At 36.0% G+C, this 14,870-nt stretch overlaps 1 protein-coding gene across 7 annotated transcripts in view; it reads right to left on the bottom strand.

Moving 5' to 3' along the window:
- The window catches only part of LOC106884491 (chloride channel protein 2), a 154,668-nt gene that overhangs the window by 102,549 nt on the left and 37,249 nt on the right, over positions 1–14,870 (bottom strand). Inside the window, exon 1 of one of the 7 annotated variants that reach the window (XM_052972229.1) lies at positions 14,224–14,361. The exons of the other annotated variants lie outside the window; for them this stretch is intronic. Coding sequence (XP_052828189.1) covers positions 14,224–14,253 — 30 coding nt within the window. The 5' untranslated portion in view covers positions 14,254–14,361. Of the gene's footprint in view, positions 1–14,223; positions 14,362–14,870 lie in introns of those variants that run through there. 7 annotated transcript variants of the gene reach the window in all.

Genomic DNA, 14,870 nt, shown 5'->3' with positions numbered 1-14,870 from the left:
ATATATATATATATATATATATATATATATATATATATATATAGATATATAAGTATTACACATACACAATCAAAAACACCGATGCATCTACATGCAAACAGCTACACACTAACAAATATTCACAAATAAAAAGTGCTGAGCTAACAATAGTGAGGTTTGTTGACATTCCCTGTTAATGAACACTCTGCTAGCTCTGCATTTCTGAAGACAAGTAGAATGAAAAATCCTTTACTCGAGAAATAAGTAAGGGTTAATGCGAATAAGGACATCTAGTTGTAAAACAATGCTTTTGTAATATGTATTCATCTAACCTTTGGGTTCTCAAAGTGAGTGCTACCACCCCTACCAGAGGGTGTTGAGAGTGTCCAGGTAGAGTAAAAGGAGGCATTGGGAGGAAAGCAGTGGATTGGGGGACGCTATGAATTTATAATATTATTATAGTATTGTATACAAATTATATAATATTATACTAAATATCAAATGATTCATAGTATATATAAATTACTAAAATATAAAATATTTATTTATACATAAAAATAGGGGTGGGGGACACTGAGGGTATTATGTGCCCATGAGGGGGGGGGCGGTGGCCCAAAAAGTTTGAGAACCTCTGATCTAACCCATGCTGGCATGGAAAAACAGACGTAAAAACGAACAAACACAAAAATAGAAAAACACACAAATATACAAAATTTATATACATTCACAAAACACTTAACACATATAAAAAACATATACATTCACATCTACACAAATGTATATATATAGAAACAAAAGTGCATATACTGAAAAACAAATACACAAATAGAAATACAGGTACATATACACACACACCTTACTTCCTGCCATTTTATAAAACTATCGATAATTTTTTGAAAGACATCTGGAATTGAAATTTTACTAAAGACCACATCCACCTACTACTACTATTACATGTATATTTAACTGTCAGCACTTCTGCTTATTCATGTGTATGTGTGTGTGTGTGTGTGTGTGTGTACATCTGTATGTGTGTGTGTGTGTGTGTGTGTGTGTATGTCTGCGCTTTTTCCATGTTTGCGTATGTCTGCGCCTTTTCCATCCATTTTCCATGTTGGCAGTATGACAGGATCCAGCAAGTCAGAGGATCCTGTCTTGCTCCAGAATCTCATTTTTGACAAACTGTCTATGATTCAATGCCCAACCTAACTCCAACTCCTTTACAAAAAACTTTTATTTTTTTCTTTGAGGCACCAGCACTAGTGAGGTCACCTGTAACCCACAAGACTAAAGGGTTCCCTCAGTGGAGTGAGGGTGTAGTAGAGGGAGATGGTTAAACAGGTTTTAAGGGCTTCTGTAAAGTAGTATCTGGTAGAAACAATTATATTTCTCAAAACAAAATGTTAGCAAATTTCAGATTCTGATTTTTCACTTAACCCCTACTTGGTAGATATTTCCTTAATAAGTTTTGTAATGGAAAAACTTTTCAATCCTTTGCAATATAACATTTATTTCATTTAATGCAGGAGTCACCAAACTACAGCCCGTGGGCCAGATCTGACCCGCCACCACTCTGTAGCTTTTGTGTAAGTACTTGCATTTGCCTCTGGTATGGCATCAGTGTTTGGAACATTTTATGTCTGATAGCAAACATTTTCAAAAAATGAAGAATGTGAAGTCAGCCCATCAAATGAGGTTGACTGAAGAATATCTGAAAGCAATTCTCCTGGTTGGATGCAGCAATTACAAATCAAATATTGACGATAGCTAAACACCAGTTTCACAAATCTCACCAACCTTTTTTGCTGCTTAGTTTGTGAGATTCGGATCTGTGTGCACCAGGTGTGATAAAACTATCTTATTCTTAATGTCTCCTTCTTTGATAACTTTTTGGTAAATAAATATGTTGGTTGCCTTTATTTTTTGTGTATTCACTGTATTGAATTGAACAAAATGGTTATGTGGCCCACGATCGTCATTCTCTCAGTTATCTGGCCCGCTGTGAAAAAAAGTTTGCTGACAACTGATTTAATGCAATCATTCAAATTACATTCAACTTTTTATTCAAAAAATTCTTTAATCTCAAAAAGGAAAGGTTGTGTATATCTAATCAAGGTTATTTGTTTTAAAATGGTCATTTGATATAAGTTACTCTATGTTATGGATCAGCAAAGTGGTCAATACTGCCTTCTGAGGGTGTGAATGGCTATCCAAGGAATTGCTAAACACCTCAAACAATTTTAGGCATTGGGTGGGCTGATTTATTAGTAGACTGAATCTGGAAGGGTGAAAGCTAAAACTCACTAATTTCCAGCCAAATATCGATGAAGTAACTAGTATCTACTAAACACACATTTCACATTAAATATTCTAATATCAATATAATATAACTGAATGTTTATTGTTCTTTATAAAATTTGTTAAGTATTTTCATTAAATTTTTTTAAATACCTCTTATTAAAAAGCAATAATGACACAAAAGAATAGAATTACAGTTTTTAAATCAATAAATATTTTATTAAATATACTTCTTAGTTTTACTTTCGAAATTTAGAAAATTTGTTCACTTTATAAATCGGCTGATGTTAGGAAGGGCATCCAGCTGTAAAACCCTGCCAAAACAGACAATGAAGCTTGGTGCAGTCTCTTGTCTAACTGTCCAACCGATGCCAGTATGGAAAACAGACTTATGATGATGACGATGAAATTTACATGATGTAAGTCAATAAATCATTAAAATGGTTCCATGAAAGGATCAGTGACATACCAATGTTTCCGATCTAGTTTGGGTTCTTTGCCATCAAATTTGATTGCAAAGAATTCAAATTTGATGGCAAAGAATTCAAATTCGATGGCAAAGAATCCAAACTAGATCGAAAACATCTAAAAGAGGCCTGCCAATCCCTGCATTAGGTGCTCAATCTTTTAGTTTTAACTTTGGTTATACTTTGATTTTTGAACAGACAAACAAAAGCCCATGGACATATGGCATAGTGGTTAAGAGCATGGGCTATTAACCCCAAGATTTTGAATTCGATTCCAGGCAGTGACCCGAATAATAATAATAATAATAATAATAATGATAATAATAATAATGATAATAATAATAATAATGACAACAACAACATCGAAAAATACCTTAGGAATGAGAACCCAGGTTCAAAATTTTCCCCAAGACACCTGATGAAGGCTGGAGGGTATATCAGCCAAAACGTTGTGTTAACAACAAACAAGATGAGGACAAATATCTGTCAAATGTAAATAATGTAAATAATTCCTCATCTCTCAAATATAGAACTGTATTAGAAAAACAAAAGATGTTGATTTTCTTTTATAGCATTTCTACAGTTTCTTTTATATCTTTTTAACAAAACATTTACTTTTTTAAAATTTCGTAGGTTTTTGTTTTATAATTAATTGCATGCGACTTCTTTAACCCTTTCGCATTCAGATTACCCTGTCACATGTAATGTTTATTTATTCGTCATTTTGAATTAATCGTGCATTATCTCATAGCTTCAAGATTCACATGATGTGATTGTTTATGTTTAGAATGACATTAAAGGGTAGACATGAAAGGTTAGATACGGTCAGTTTGAACATAAAGCAGGTAGAAATTTCAGGCCAGATACAGTTAGTTTAAATACTAAAGAGTGTAATAAATGATATAAGGTCACACTGGCATAGCTACAACCATCAAATGATAATTCTAATAGGTTAGGGTGCTAAAAAAAGTAGCTGGATGATCTACATTGACTATGTGTATTATATTTGATTAGTCTAATTAAAAATAGGAGACTGAGGGGTTAGAGATGAAGATTTTGTATGCCGGCTCCACAACCCTGACACTAGGTGAAGTTTATCATGTCACCAACACAAGAGGTTTTGCTGTCTTGTGTATTTTTCATATTCTACCTTGATTCTGTTCATTTACAGTAAGTGTGGCCAACAGTATGGATAAAACTGATGAAAAAGAAAACCACGGTGAGAAAGTTGAATAAGAGAGGTTATGAGTATGATGGGAGAAACAGAGTAATAGAAACAAAAGGTGATAGAGGAGGGTGTAATGGAAGAGAGACCATGATAGGCATCTACAGCATGAACGGTGTTAACAGACATTAAAGGATGATGATGATGATGAGATGCATATCAATGTACAGATTTATATTCTTGCTATCACCCTCTGAAGCACTGCCTCTCTTCCATCACAATACCTTTGTACTGAGGGATGGCATTGGATCTATCCATGTTCAATACCTTGTACCATCATCCTTCCTTATTGCTAGCTATACTCTCTTCCCAACTACATGCCATTCTTTATTGAGATTTACCACTCAACCTTATCGTTACTTATTTCTGTTGCTATCCTTCTCTTCCATCACCATCTTTATTGCTGTCCTTTACTCTCTCACATTACTCCAGCATCCCTCATTCTTCATTGACATTTGTCACCCTGAGTCACTTCTTTTACTTCCAAGAGCCAATCAGGGAGTACTGGCATTGGCCACAATCGGTTGTCTATTTTAAATTAGTGGCAGTTACATAGTAATTCAAAGGCCAAGGATTTCCTGCACTCCACACCTCGACCCCTGTCCATCACTCACTACATTCACCTCTACCCACCCACCCTACCTCTAGCCATCTGATACTCTCCTTGCATGCTCTTATAACTTCCCCACCACCTGATCACCTCCCACATCATCTCTTGCTTCTTGAGGGTTTTGCTCTGGTACTGCACCATGACTATCTTACCGTTTTCCTTGACACTTCCACCCTTATATAGGTAGCCACATATCTCCTCAGTAGCAAGACGCCTCTGCTTGTACCTGCCATAAATATCACCCCTCCGCCCTCTCAAATACTGCCATCCCCACTACCACTTTATCAAGAGGGCCTTCTCCTTTGGTCCCATTTCTCCTTCTCATCCTTTCCTGTCTTTCAAGTTACATGGCAACCCCACTAGTGCCAGTGACACAAAGAAAACCCCAATACACTCTGGTGTAGTTTCTATGGCTGGATGCTCTTCCTAATGCCAACCACTTTACAAAGCTGACATGGAGCACAATGCAGCTCTCTCTCTCTCTCTTACCATCTCTCTATGTTTCTAGCACCATCTCTCCTTTCTCTTTCTTTTCTTACTGGGGAGCCAAGTATCTCCTCTATAGTAAGTCACCTATATCCATCTCTCAATTATATTCTAACCTCTCACCTAGCACACAGCCACTTCCCTTGGTTCCACTCCCTCTCCCAGTGGAGAGGTCTTCATCTTGCAGACTACTTGGGAACCCCACTGATGTTGGTGCCACATAAAAATTACCCAGTACACTCTGTAAAGGGGCAAACATTAGGAAGGGTATCTGGCCATAAAAACCATGCCAAAGCAGACAATGGAGGCTGATGCATCTCTCCAGCTCTCCAGCTCCTGTCAAACCATCCAACCCATGCCAGCATGGAAGACAGACATTAAATTATGATGATGTTGATACATACGTGCGTGCGTGCGTGCGTGCGTGCGTGCGTGCGTGCGTACTAGAGGGAGAGAATATGGTATTACAGGAAACAACAGATACATCCGTACAGAGAATTATGGCACAGGAAGAATTTAAGAAACCCTTCTTGAAGCTGTCATGTAACAATAATGCTGACTTAATATCATAGTTGACTTATTGATAACATTCACAATGGTATCAAGAAAAAGGATGCTACAAGGAAGGATGTTATTCAATAAGGCAAACTCTTACTCTCAAGGTTCTTCCCTGTTTCCTTATAAATCTCATTAATCTACCAAGTACCAAGACATTACTGTGAATTAGAAGGTGATGTCAAAGGTTGATAGAACTCGATTTTTTTAAAGCAGTTCAGTCATGACCAGCATGGCTTTTTTTTTTAAGGTATGTCTAGGCTTGCATTATACATATCTTTCCTTTATTTAAATAGGTGAGGTATGATTTAAGGACAATTTGGTTGTTATCTTTAATAATATCTTTAGTAGAAGTGCAATTTTAGATTTTATATGCATATATATATAATCACACTTCATTTTTGAAGCACAAACACTCAACTATGAGTGCATAGCATCATATAGCAGAAGCAGTTGTTAGTTAATTGTTTCCTTGTCATTTATATAATCCCTTTATATATGTGTGTGTGTGTGCGTGTGTGCATGCATGTGGACACAACTATATTCAGGGGGTGTTGAAAAGTTCCTGGCTTTGAGTAAAAGAAAATACTGGAGGATCAGTAAATTATGATTTTATTCAACATATTCCCCTCTCAGATTCACACACTTACTGCAGCAGTTCTTCAGTTTTTCTAAGCCCTGTAAAAGAACTTGGAAGGTTGGGCCTCCAGCCAGGTCTTTCATGATACCCTTAAAGCTAGGATCTTTTTAGCATCTCCTCATGTATATATATATAGTGAAGGGATCAGAACACTTACAGGTAACTGGAGAAAATGGTGATCAAACACAAAAGGTAAGGTTAATGCTGTAGATAAGTTACATGATCAGTTCGTATTTCCTCAGAGTAATTCAATCTCTTGATACCCCACCACCCCTCAGCAATACTCTACTGTTCATTCAATCCCCAGATTTCCCCTCACCAATGTTATAGATGACCGTTCACCAACGCTATACATGTCCCTCAAGCAGTACTCCGCTACAGTAATTCTCAAACTTACTTTGTTGTGGAACTGAAATACCATATTTTCAAAAATTATGCACCCATACCAAAACCCCACCCTCTTAATCTCAATAAGACACTGAATGAAATAAAAACTGTTCTAAAGATAAAAATTCATTCATATTAACAAATATATAACTTATTATTTTGAAAATGTTATCAATTCTTATAAACATTTTTTTAAATGATACTTTGCATAACCCAAGAACATTTTCATGGAACCCTGAGGTTTTCCTTGAAATACACTTCGCGAAACACTGCTCTAAAACACTGAACTCAGAGAAGTCCCTTCATTAAAACACACTCAGGCCATAGTTAGTTATGTCTCCTCACCAATACTGCATTGAATCTCTAGATGTCCTCTTAGCAATGCCATACTGTACACTGAATCAATAGGTGCCCCCTTAGCAGTGCCTTACTGCACACTGAATCTATACATGTCCTTTCACTAATGTTATATTGCACTAAATTCCAACATGCCCCACCTTCAAAAATGTTCTACTACACATTCAATTCTATGTAGACGTCCTCTCACTCAGCAATGCTATACTGTATTTGATCTAGGGATGCCCTCTTCAGAAAATCCCTACTATACTCTCAATCCCTAGATAAATGTCCTCTTAGCAATACCGTATGGCACCAATTCCACTAATGTATCCTTGACAATGCTATACTGCACCAAATCCAAACCAAACACTCAGCGCTTTTTTAAGATTTTGGCCCTTCACCCCAGTTCACCCACCTTGCTGTAATGAAAATAACTGCCCAAACTAACTAGAAACTACAGATGGCCTGATGCATTTTAATTGTGAAGACAATGCAAGCATTGCCAAATTTTTGGTTAGCATCCACCGCAAAACATAAATATTGCTATGCAAACCTTACAGTATTTCACAGTCTGCTGAAAACCCCTTAGAATTGCACAAACTCCTACAGCCTACTGAAAACTCCCAAGTTTAACAAAACCCTACAATATATATCACACGCTGCTGGGAGCTTTCTAGATTTTCACAAAATCCGTAAATAATCATTGCTTTTTGAGGACCTCCTATATTTGGACATAATCTTGCAATAGGTCTCAGCCTTCTAAAGGTCTTCAAAGTCTTATAGAATATAATAACCTGCTGATGGCATCCTAAGTTTACACAGAAACCTGCAGTAGGTCACAACCTGTTGAGAGTTTCCTAGAATTCTACAAAATCCTGCAAGGACATGTGTGTGTGTGTATATATATATATGTCAAACATAAATTAAAAACAGAACACAAAGGATATCGCGGTACACGTGTTTCAAGCTTTATAACCAATCTGTTATTACATCAGCATAGGTATAATATTGATATAGAAGATGGTGTAAAGCTCTCCTCGGCCGCAAAAATTGTTATATACATATATATACAGAGAGAGAGAGAGAAATGGGGAATTAGTTAAACTCAGAGCATCTATATGATTATGTCCCAAAAGAAATAGTTACCTGATCTCTCTCAAATCACATCCTGCCATCTTAAAAAATGGAAGGGCACATCAGATAATGTAGTTGTAGATAAAATAATATCTGACAAATAAGATGGGACCGTCATACCTTGAACACCTTTGATCATAGGTTGGTTTGGTCAAGGCTGACTTGGGTTAAACAACAGCAAAATATACACACAACCCTGTTCATACAGGTACATAATCCATATATAAACTCGTAAATACACAGACATTCACCTGCAAACGTACAATACAAACAACCACAATTACACAAGTACCAATACAAATGTGTACATATACACACACATATATACACACATATACATACATGGCAAACACCCACATTTCATTACATTCCACAAGAGCATTTGACACAATTGTCAAACGCCAAGCTGCACAGTAGTGCAGAGGGTAAAGAATGTTGCATTCTCTCAAAATAAGTATGGTGTCATCAACATCTCCCATTTCAACCAAATTTAATTTACATAACTCTAGAGCTGACACCATACACTAAAGTCACAATATCGTTGTATTATCAGTCTCCACTCCACCACCACTTATCATCATCATAGAATAGATGTCAACAACAACAACAAGATGACAAACTTTCTTAAATGTTACTCTGTGTTTGCCCTTCATTTCAGATCTTTATATAAATGTTAAATATTATTTTGTAACGTTTCAAAGAGGATCTCCCTGATGTATGATAGATGACTTCAACAATCATGTAATCACCTAAGAATGTGGGGATTAAGATTAGCACAGTTTACAACAATTATTTTTTCATCTGCTGATGTGTACAACCAACTGATGAACCACCTAAAGAAAACCATGGACAAGAGAAGGTATCCTTGTTTATTCAACACATCAAAAAATCTAGATCTTCTATTCAATCTCCTAACCAACTACCAACATATAGCTGCATATCATAGTATCTCTTCCATTACTCCCTCCTATACAATTCTCTCCTCTTACTCTGCTTCTCCCACTTCTTCCTATGTTTTTCTTTATCTAGCTATGTCAAGGATGTCTTTCTTACAGTTTTTGCTATCTTTTCACCTGACAAGAATCAGATGCTTATATTGCAACTCCATACCAACACAACTGCTTCAGCTGCACACACTCACTCACACACACACACACACACACACACACACACACACACACACACGGGCATACAAGCTAGCATACAAGCTAGCAAGGAAGCCTCTATGCAGGTGCTTGACTTGCTAGAAATAATACAACTATCAGTCAGAAGCAAGTATGATTAGATAGCATGAGCCATGGTTCCACTAATGACATTAGACCAGTGGTTCTCAACAGGGGTCCATACAGCTCCTAAGGGTCCATAGAAGATTTTGGGGGGTCCATGTAGCAAAATAGTAAATTAGGGATCAACAATAATAAGTTAAGGGCCTCTGAAAAAATTTTGCTTTAGACATATGTATTTGTGTGTATTGCAAGGAACAGCTTGCTTTCTTTCTCCAGCATTTTACATAATTCAACCTTCACAAGTGAATGTGTGAGAAACAAAATAGGAATTTTGAAAGAAGTATCTATAAAACTAGTTTTTAAACATTGAATGCTTTTGGGGGTCCACCAGAATAAAATAGTAATCAAAAGGGTCCAAAGGCAAAATATGGTTGAGAACCCCTGCTTTAGACAATTGTGAGCAGACGCAGACATCCATCTCAACCAATTTACACTTGACCCAGCAGGTCATCCAGCTGTATTAAAGTCTTCGTAGGTCATCAGGTATATAAAAGTTTGCATTGGCCACCATGTATATATGATAGTAGCCATATGACTGCAGGTCATTGGTCATAACCTGCAATCATATAGCTTATGACTGCAGGTTATGAGTCATTAGCTAGATGAGAGTCTGCACGAGCCATCTGTTATATGAGAGTCTGCATAAGTCATCTGCTATATGAGAGTCTGCACAAGTCATCAGCTATACAAGAGTCTGCACAAGTCACCAGTTATGAGAGTTTGTACGAGTCATCAGCTATGAAAGTCTGCATGAGTCATCAGCTATGAGAATCTGCATGAGTCATCAACTATATGAGAGTCATCAAGGATCATTAGATGTATAGCGAATTTTGTATCATCAGGTGTATAAGAGTATGTGGCTAGTTCATTAAGTATGTAAGAGAATTTATTTGGTTTACCTTCTGTATCAGGAACTTTGGTTGTGAGCTACAAAAACAAAAAAATACATACCCGAGACATAAGCTACAATGAATAACTATTTATATGTCCAGTGCTTAATTTTGCTAATCTAGAACACAAGGCCACATGTTTTGGAAGGAAAGAAAAATTGACTTAATAATTATTAGCCATTTTGTAATCAATTCTGGATAAATGAAAGGTGAAGTTGATCTCCCACTCGGATTTGAACACAGTAATGATAACCCTTTCTACCATAGGCACAAGGCCTGATATATTTGGGGTGGGAGAGATCTAGCTGACTGCATCAACCCCAGTACTTCACTGATACTTATTTCATCAACTCCAAAAATGATTAAAGATAGTGTTGACGTTGGTGGAATTTGAACTCAAAATGTAAAGACGGGCGAAGTGCTACTAAGCAATTTGTCCAGCATGTTAATGATTCAACCAGCTCATTGCCTTACTCAGAGCAATAATAATGATTTCTAAGGTAGCAAGCTGGTAGAAACGTTAGCACGCCAGGCAAAATGCTTAGTGGTATTTCATCTGTCTCTACGTTCTGAGTTCAAATTCCGCCAAGGTCGACTTTGCCTTTCATCCTTTCGGGGTCGATAAATTAAGTACCAGTTGACCCCCTCCCCCAAAATTTTGAGCCTTGTGCCTAGAGTAGAAAAGAATAATTTCAAATTTTGGCACAAGGCCTGAAATTTTCACGGGGTGGCTAGGGTGGTGGCCAGTCAACTACATCAACCCCAGCACTTGACTGGTACTTATTTCATTGATCCTGAAAGGATGAAAGACAAAGTAATCAGAATTTGAACTCAGAACATGAAAACAGATGAAATGCCACTCAGTATTTTGTCAGGTGTACAAACAATGCTGCCAACTCACTGCCCTATTCAAAGCAATAATAATGGTTTCAAATTTTGGCACAAGGCCAGCAATTTTAGGAGAGGGAGTAAGTCTATTACTCAGAATAATAATAATTATTTCAATTTTTTCCCACAAGAGCAGCTTGGGGGAGGTAGGGATGAGTCGATTACAACCAACCCAGTGTTCAACTGGTACTTACTTTATTAATCCCAAAAGGATGAAAAGCAAAGTTGACCTCGGCAGAATTTGAATTAAGAATGCAGTGACGAGCAAAATATTGCTAAGCATTTTGTCCAACATGCTAACAATTCTGCCAGCTTACTGCCTTTATTATTATTATTATTATTATTATAATTATAATAACTACAAACAGCAATGACAGCAATTCTGATTATAGTAGTAAGAGATCAAATCACATCAAGGCTAACTAGCTTTTCCTTCAAGGACTGAAAAATAAAGTACTAGGACAAGGTGGTGAATTGGAAAGCACTGCTTTTGCTTCAATCAATTTTGAAAATAACAAAGAATTTAGTAAAACAACTTTGTCGTTCTTCAGGTGGTGTTTGAAACAGAAATTTTACTGGAAAGTTTTGATATAAATTGAAAAGAGATTTCTATCATAAAACCAAGGACAGTCTCAGGCAGGTTGGTATCAAAAGGGTATAAAATGTTGAATGAAATGTCTTGTGGCATTTTTTCCAATTTTTTATGTTCTGAGTTCACCTAAGATAAAACAGGTGCTGGGCCGTTTCATTTCTTGCCTTTCCTTTGGACCACATTAGTGGTTTGGAGACAAGAGATTTACTGCATGGGTAACAGTTGAACTGTTGGACTTCCATAAAAATTCTTACCCAGCTCTGCACTCAAAAGAGAAACTTTCCAGGATTTTTCAAGGGGAAAGTAGTGAAAATTTTCAGTTCTTTTCATTCCTAAATTTCTGTTTAAAAATGCATACTTAACCCTTCCAATATTGTATTTGTTCTAAAATACAGTCTGATCAGCTTCCATTAATTTTGAATGCAATCCAGAATTTGGAGAGATTTTGTAAAAACAAACATTTCCATTATTAAGTTGGTATTTGGAACAGGATTTAAAATCCTGTCTTACATAAAATTATAGCAAAAGGTTTTAACATAAACCTGACCATTTGAAAATGGGTCATTTAATATCTTAGATCCAGGGGTAGTTTTAAATGGCCTGATATCAAAAGGATCAATATACTTCTTGTACTGGGAGGCAATAAAGTTTGCTTCCTACTCTTTTATAACCTTGTTCATAATAACTTGTCTAAGATGCTTCTGACTCTAGGAGCTAAAAACCAAATTTTAAAATGATTACTATTTAATCTAAAGTTTCCCTCATAATTCTATGCAATGTCCTAAACATCAATTTGAGATTGTAATATATATATATATATATATATATATATATATATATATATATATATATATATATATACACACACACACATATATGCATACAAACATATATATATATTTATATATATACAACAATGTTGCCAATCTACTCTGGGTTTCACCCTTAGCTGGGCTGTTCACGGCTGCCGATTTTGATATAATGAATATCCATTTATCCATTCTACTCAGTGTACTAAGTTCTGTACCAGACAATGTCTGCACTACTATGTAAAATATATTATTGATATACTTTGCTATAGTTACATTAATGTCTATATTTATATATATATAGATATATATAGATATCTGTTTAGTGTTGCCTGTCAGTAGATTACTCAACACTATAGTGGAGATTAATAATATTTTAATTTTAGAATACACACACACACACACACACATGTATTTTAATAAATATGTATATACACACATATACACACACACATATATACATACACACACAAATAAATAAATAGTTTTGCTAAACCTCGTCAAATTCTTGATTATTTTTCAAAATTTACTCAAATTTTAAAATACGCACAGACACAATATTTAGTCGTTGTTTGTTCCTTCTGTGCGGGGTGGGGAACTGTTTTAGAAATATGGTCAGGGTAAGGTTAAATAAATAGCTTCCCTTCAGCCCCCACCCCAACCCTTACTCCATTATTATTGCCATCTCCGCTGCCACCACTCTACACTTTCAAAAGAGGATAAACGTCTCAGATTTGTTTATATTTCAGCATCAGTTACATCACATTTGACCTATCATAACATCACACCCACCAACCAGTCACGACCAGACACAACCTCCACCACCGACCCACCAAACACTAACATCTATCCACCCACACCTAATCCTAAATTCATTATAAACTGATAATCCAAACTATAGATCTCAATGCGACCAACAATAAATGCGTTGGTGTATATTTATATATGTGGGTATATATAGTATGCATGTGTATGTGAATACATTTGTATATATGTGTGTGTGTGTGTGTATGTGTGTGTATACACACATTACTGCATCACTACCTAGTACTACATAATGAGGAAGAAGGAACCACAAAAACAAAAGAAATAATTCAATAGCTCAAGACATTTAATTATTATATGAAATTAATGAAGGAGAAGTTAAAGAAAAGTACACATATAAGAATCGTAATATATAAATAAATAAGTAAATAAATAGACAAATAAAAAATAAAAGAACTGTCACTTAGGCCTCACAAGGTCACCAATTTGGTGGGGAAGTGGTAGAGACAACTAAATGACTTCTCCTCCTCACACCCAGGCACTCGGCTGTTCCTATATTTTAAAAGATGACAAGCAAAGTTGATCTCAGCAGGATTTGAGCACAGAACGTAAAGGGTCGCAACTAAGTACCGTGAGGAATAAGGATTTGAACATAGAATGTTTCAGACCTTGGCCGATGCTCTCCCAGTTCTGCCATCGACTGTTCTTATAATAAAAACAACAACAACAGCAGCAACAAAACTAGCAACAACAACAACAACAACAACAACAACAATTACAAGAAATGTTTTAAAAAAGAAAAAAAAAAGAACAGAGAAAGAAAATAAGGAAAGTAAGTAATCTAGCAAGGGGTAAGTAAAAACGAGTACAGACTTTATGACGCAAGTCCAAGATGCAGTCCATTGTTATCTGAAATGCTCCAAGTTAAGACCATTCTAAAGATGATTGTCTGAAAAGGCACCCAACTGGTGACTATTAGCATGTGTCTTAATTGATCTACACTGATTCACAACGATCAGTACTAGCGCCACCTAATAGAAATGTACAGCATTTGCAAGGGAGATTAGAACATAATTACAACCATCATCATCGTCGACGTCACCATCACCACCACTACCTCCTCTTCATACCACCATCATAATTATTGTTGTTGTTGTTGTTGTTATTATTAATAGTTGACAGGGAAACAAACAGATGTAAAGAAATAAAGAAAATGTTGAATGAAACACTGAAGAGGTAAATAAAAGCTGCCTGCTTCTTACCGTCATTACTGTTCGTTAGGATACTAATATAGACTTCACGCAAAGGTGTGTGTGTATGTGTGAGTGTGTGTGTGTGTGTAAGTACATACATATACATATATAGAGAGATAGATACACACATACATATGTACATATACATGCACATGAGTGTAGGTATGAGTTTATATATGTGGGTATGTTTGGATGTCCTTTTGTGTTTGAAGACTACTTGTAAGTGTGTGTGTGTATATATATATATATATATATATATATATATAT

Source organism: Octopus bimaculoides, chromosome 12 (genome assembly GCF_001194135.2).
Source record: "Octopus bimaculoides isolate UCB-OBI-ISO-001 chromosome 12, ASM119413v2, whole genome shotgun sequence".
NCBI lineage: Eukaryota > Metazoa > Mollusca > Cephalopoda > Octopoda > Octopodidae > Octopus > Octopus bimaculoides.
This window is presented reverse-complemented; position numbering and strand designations above follow the sequence as displayed.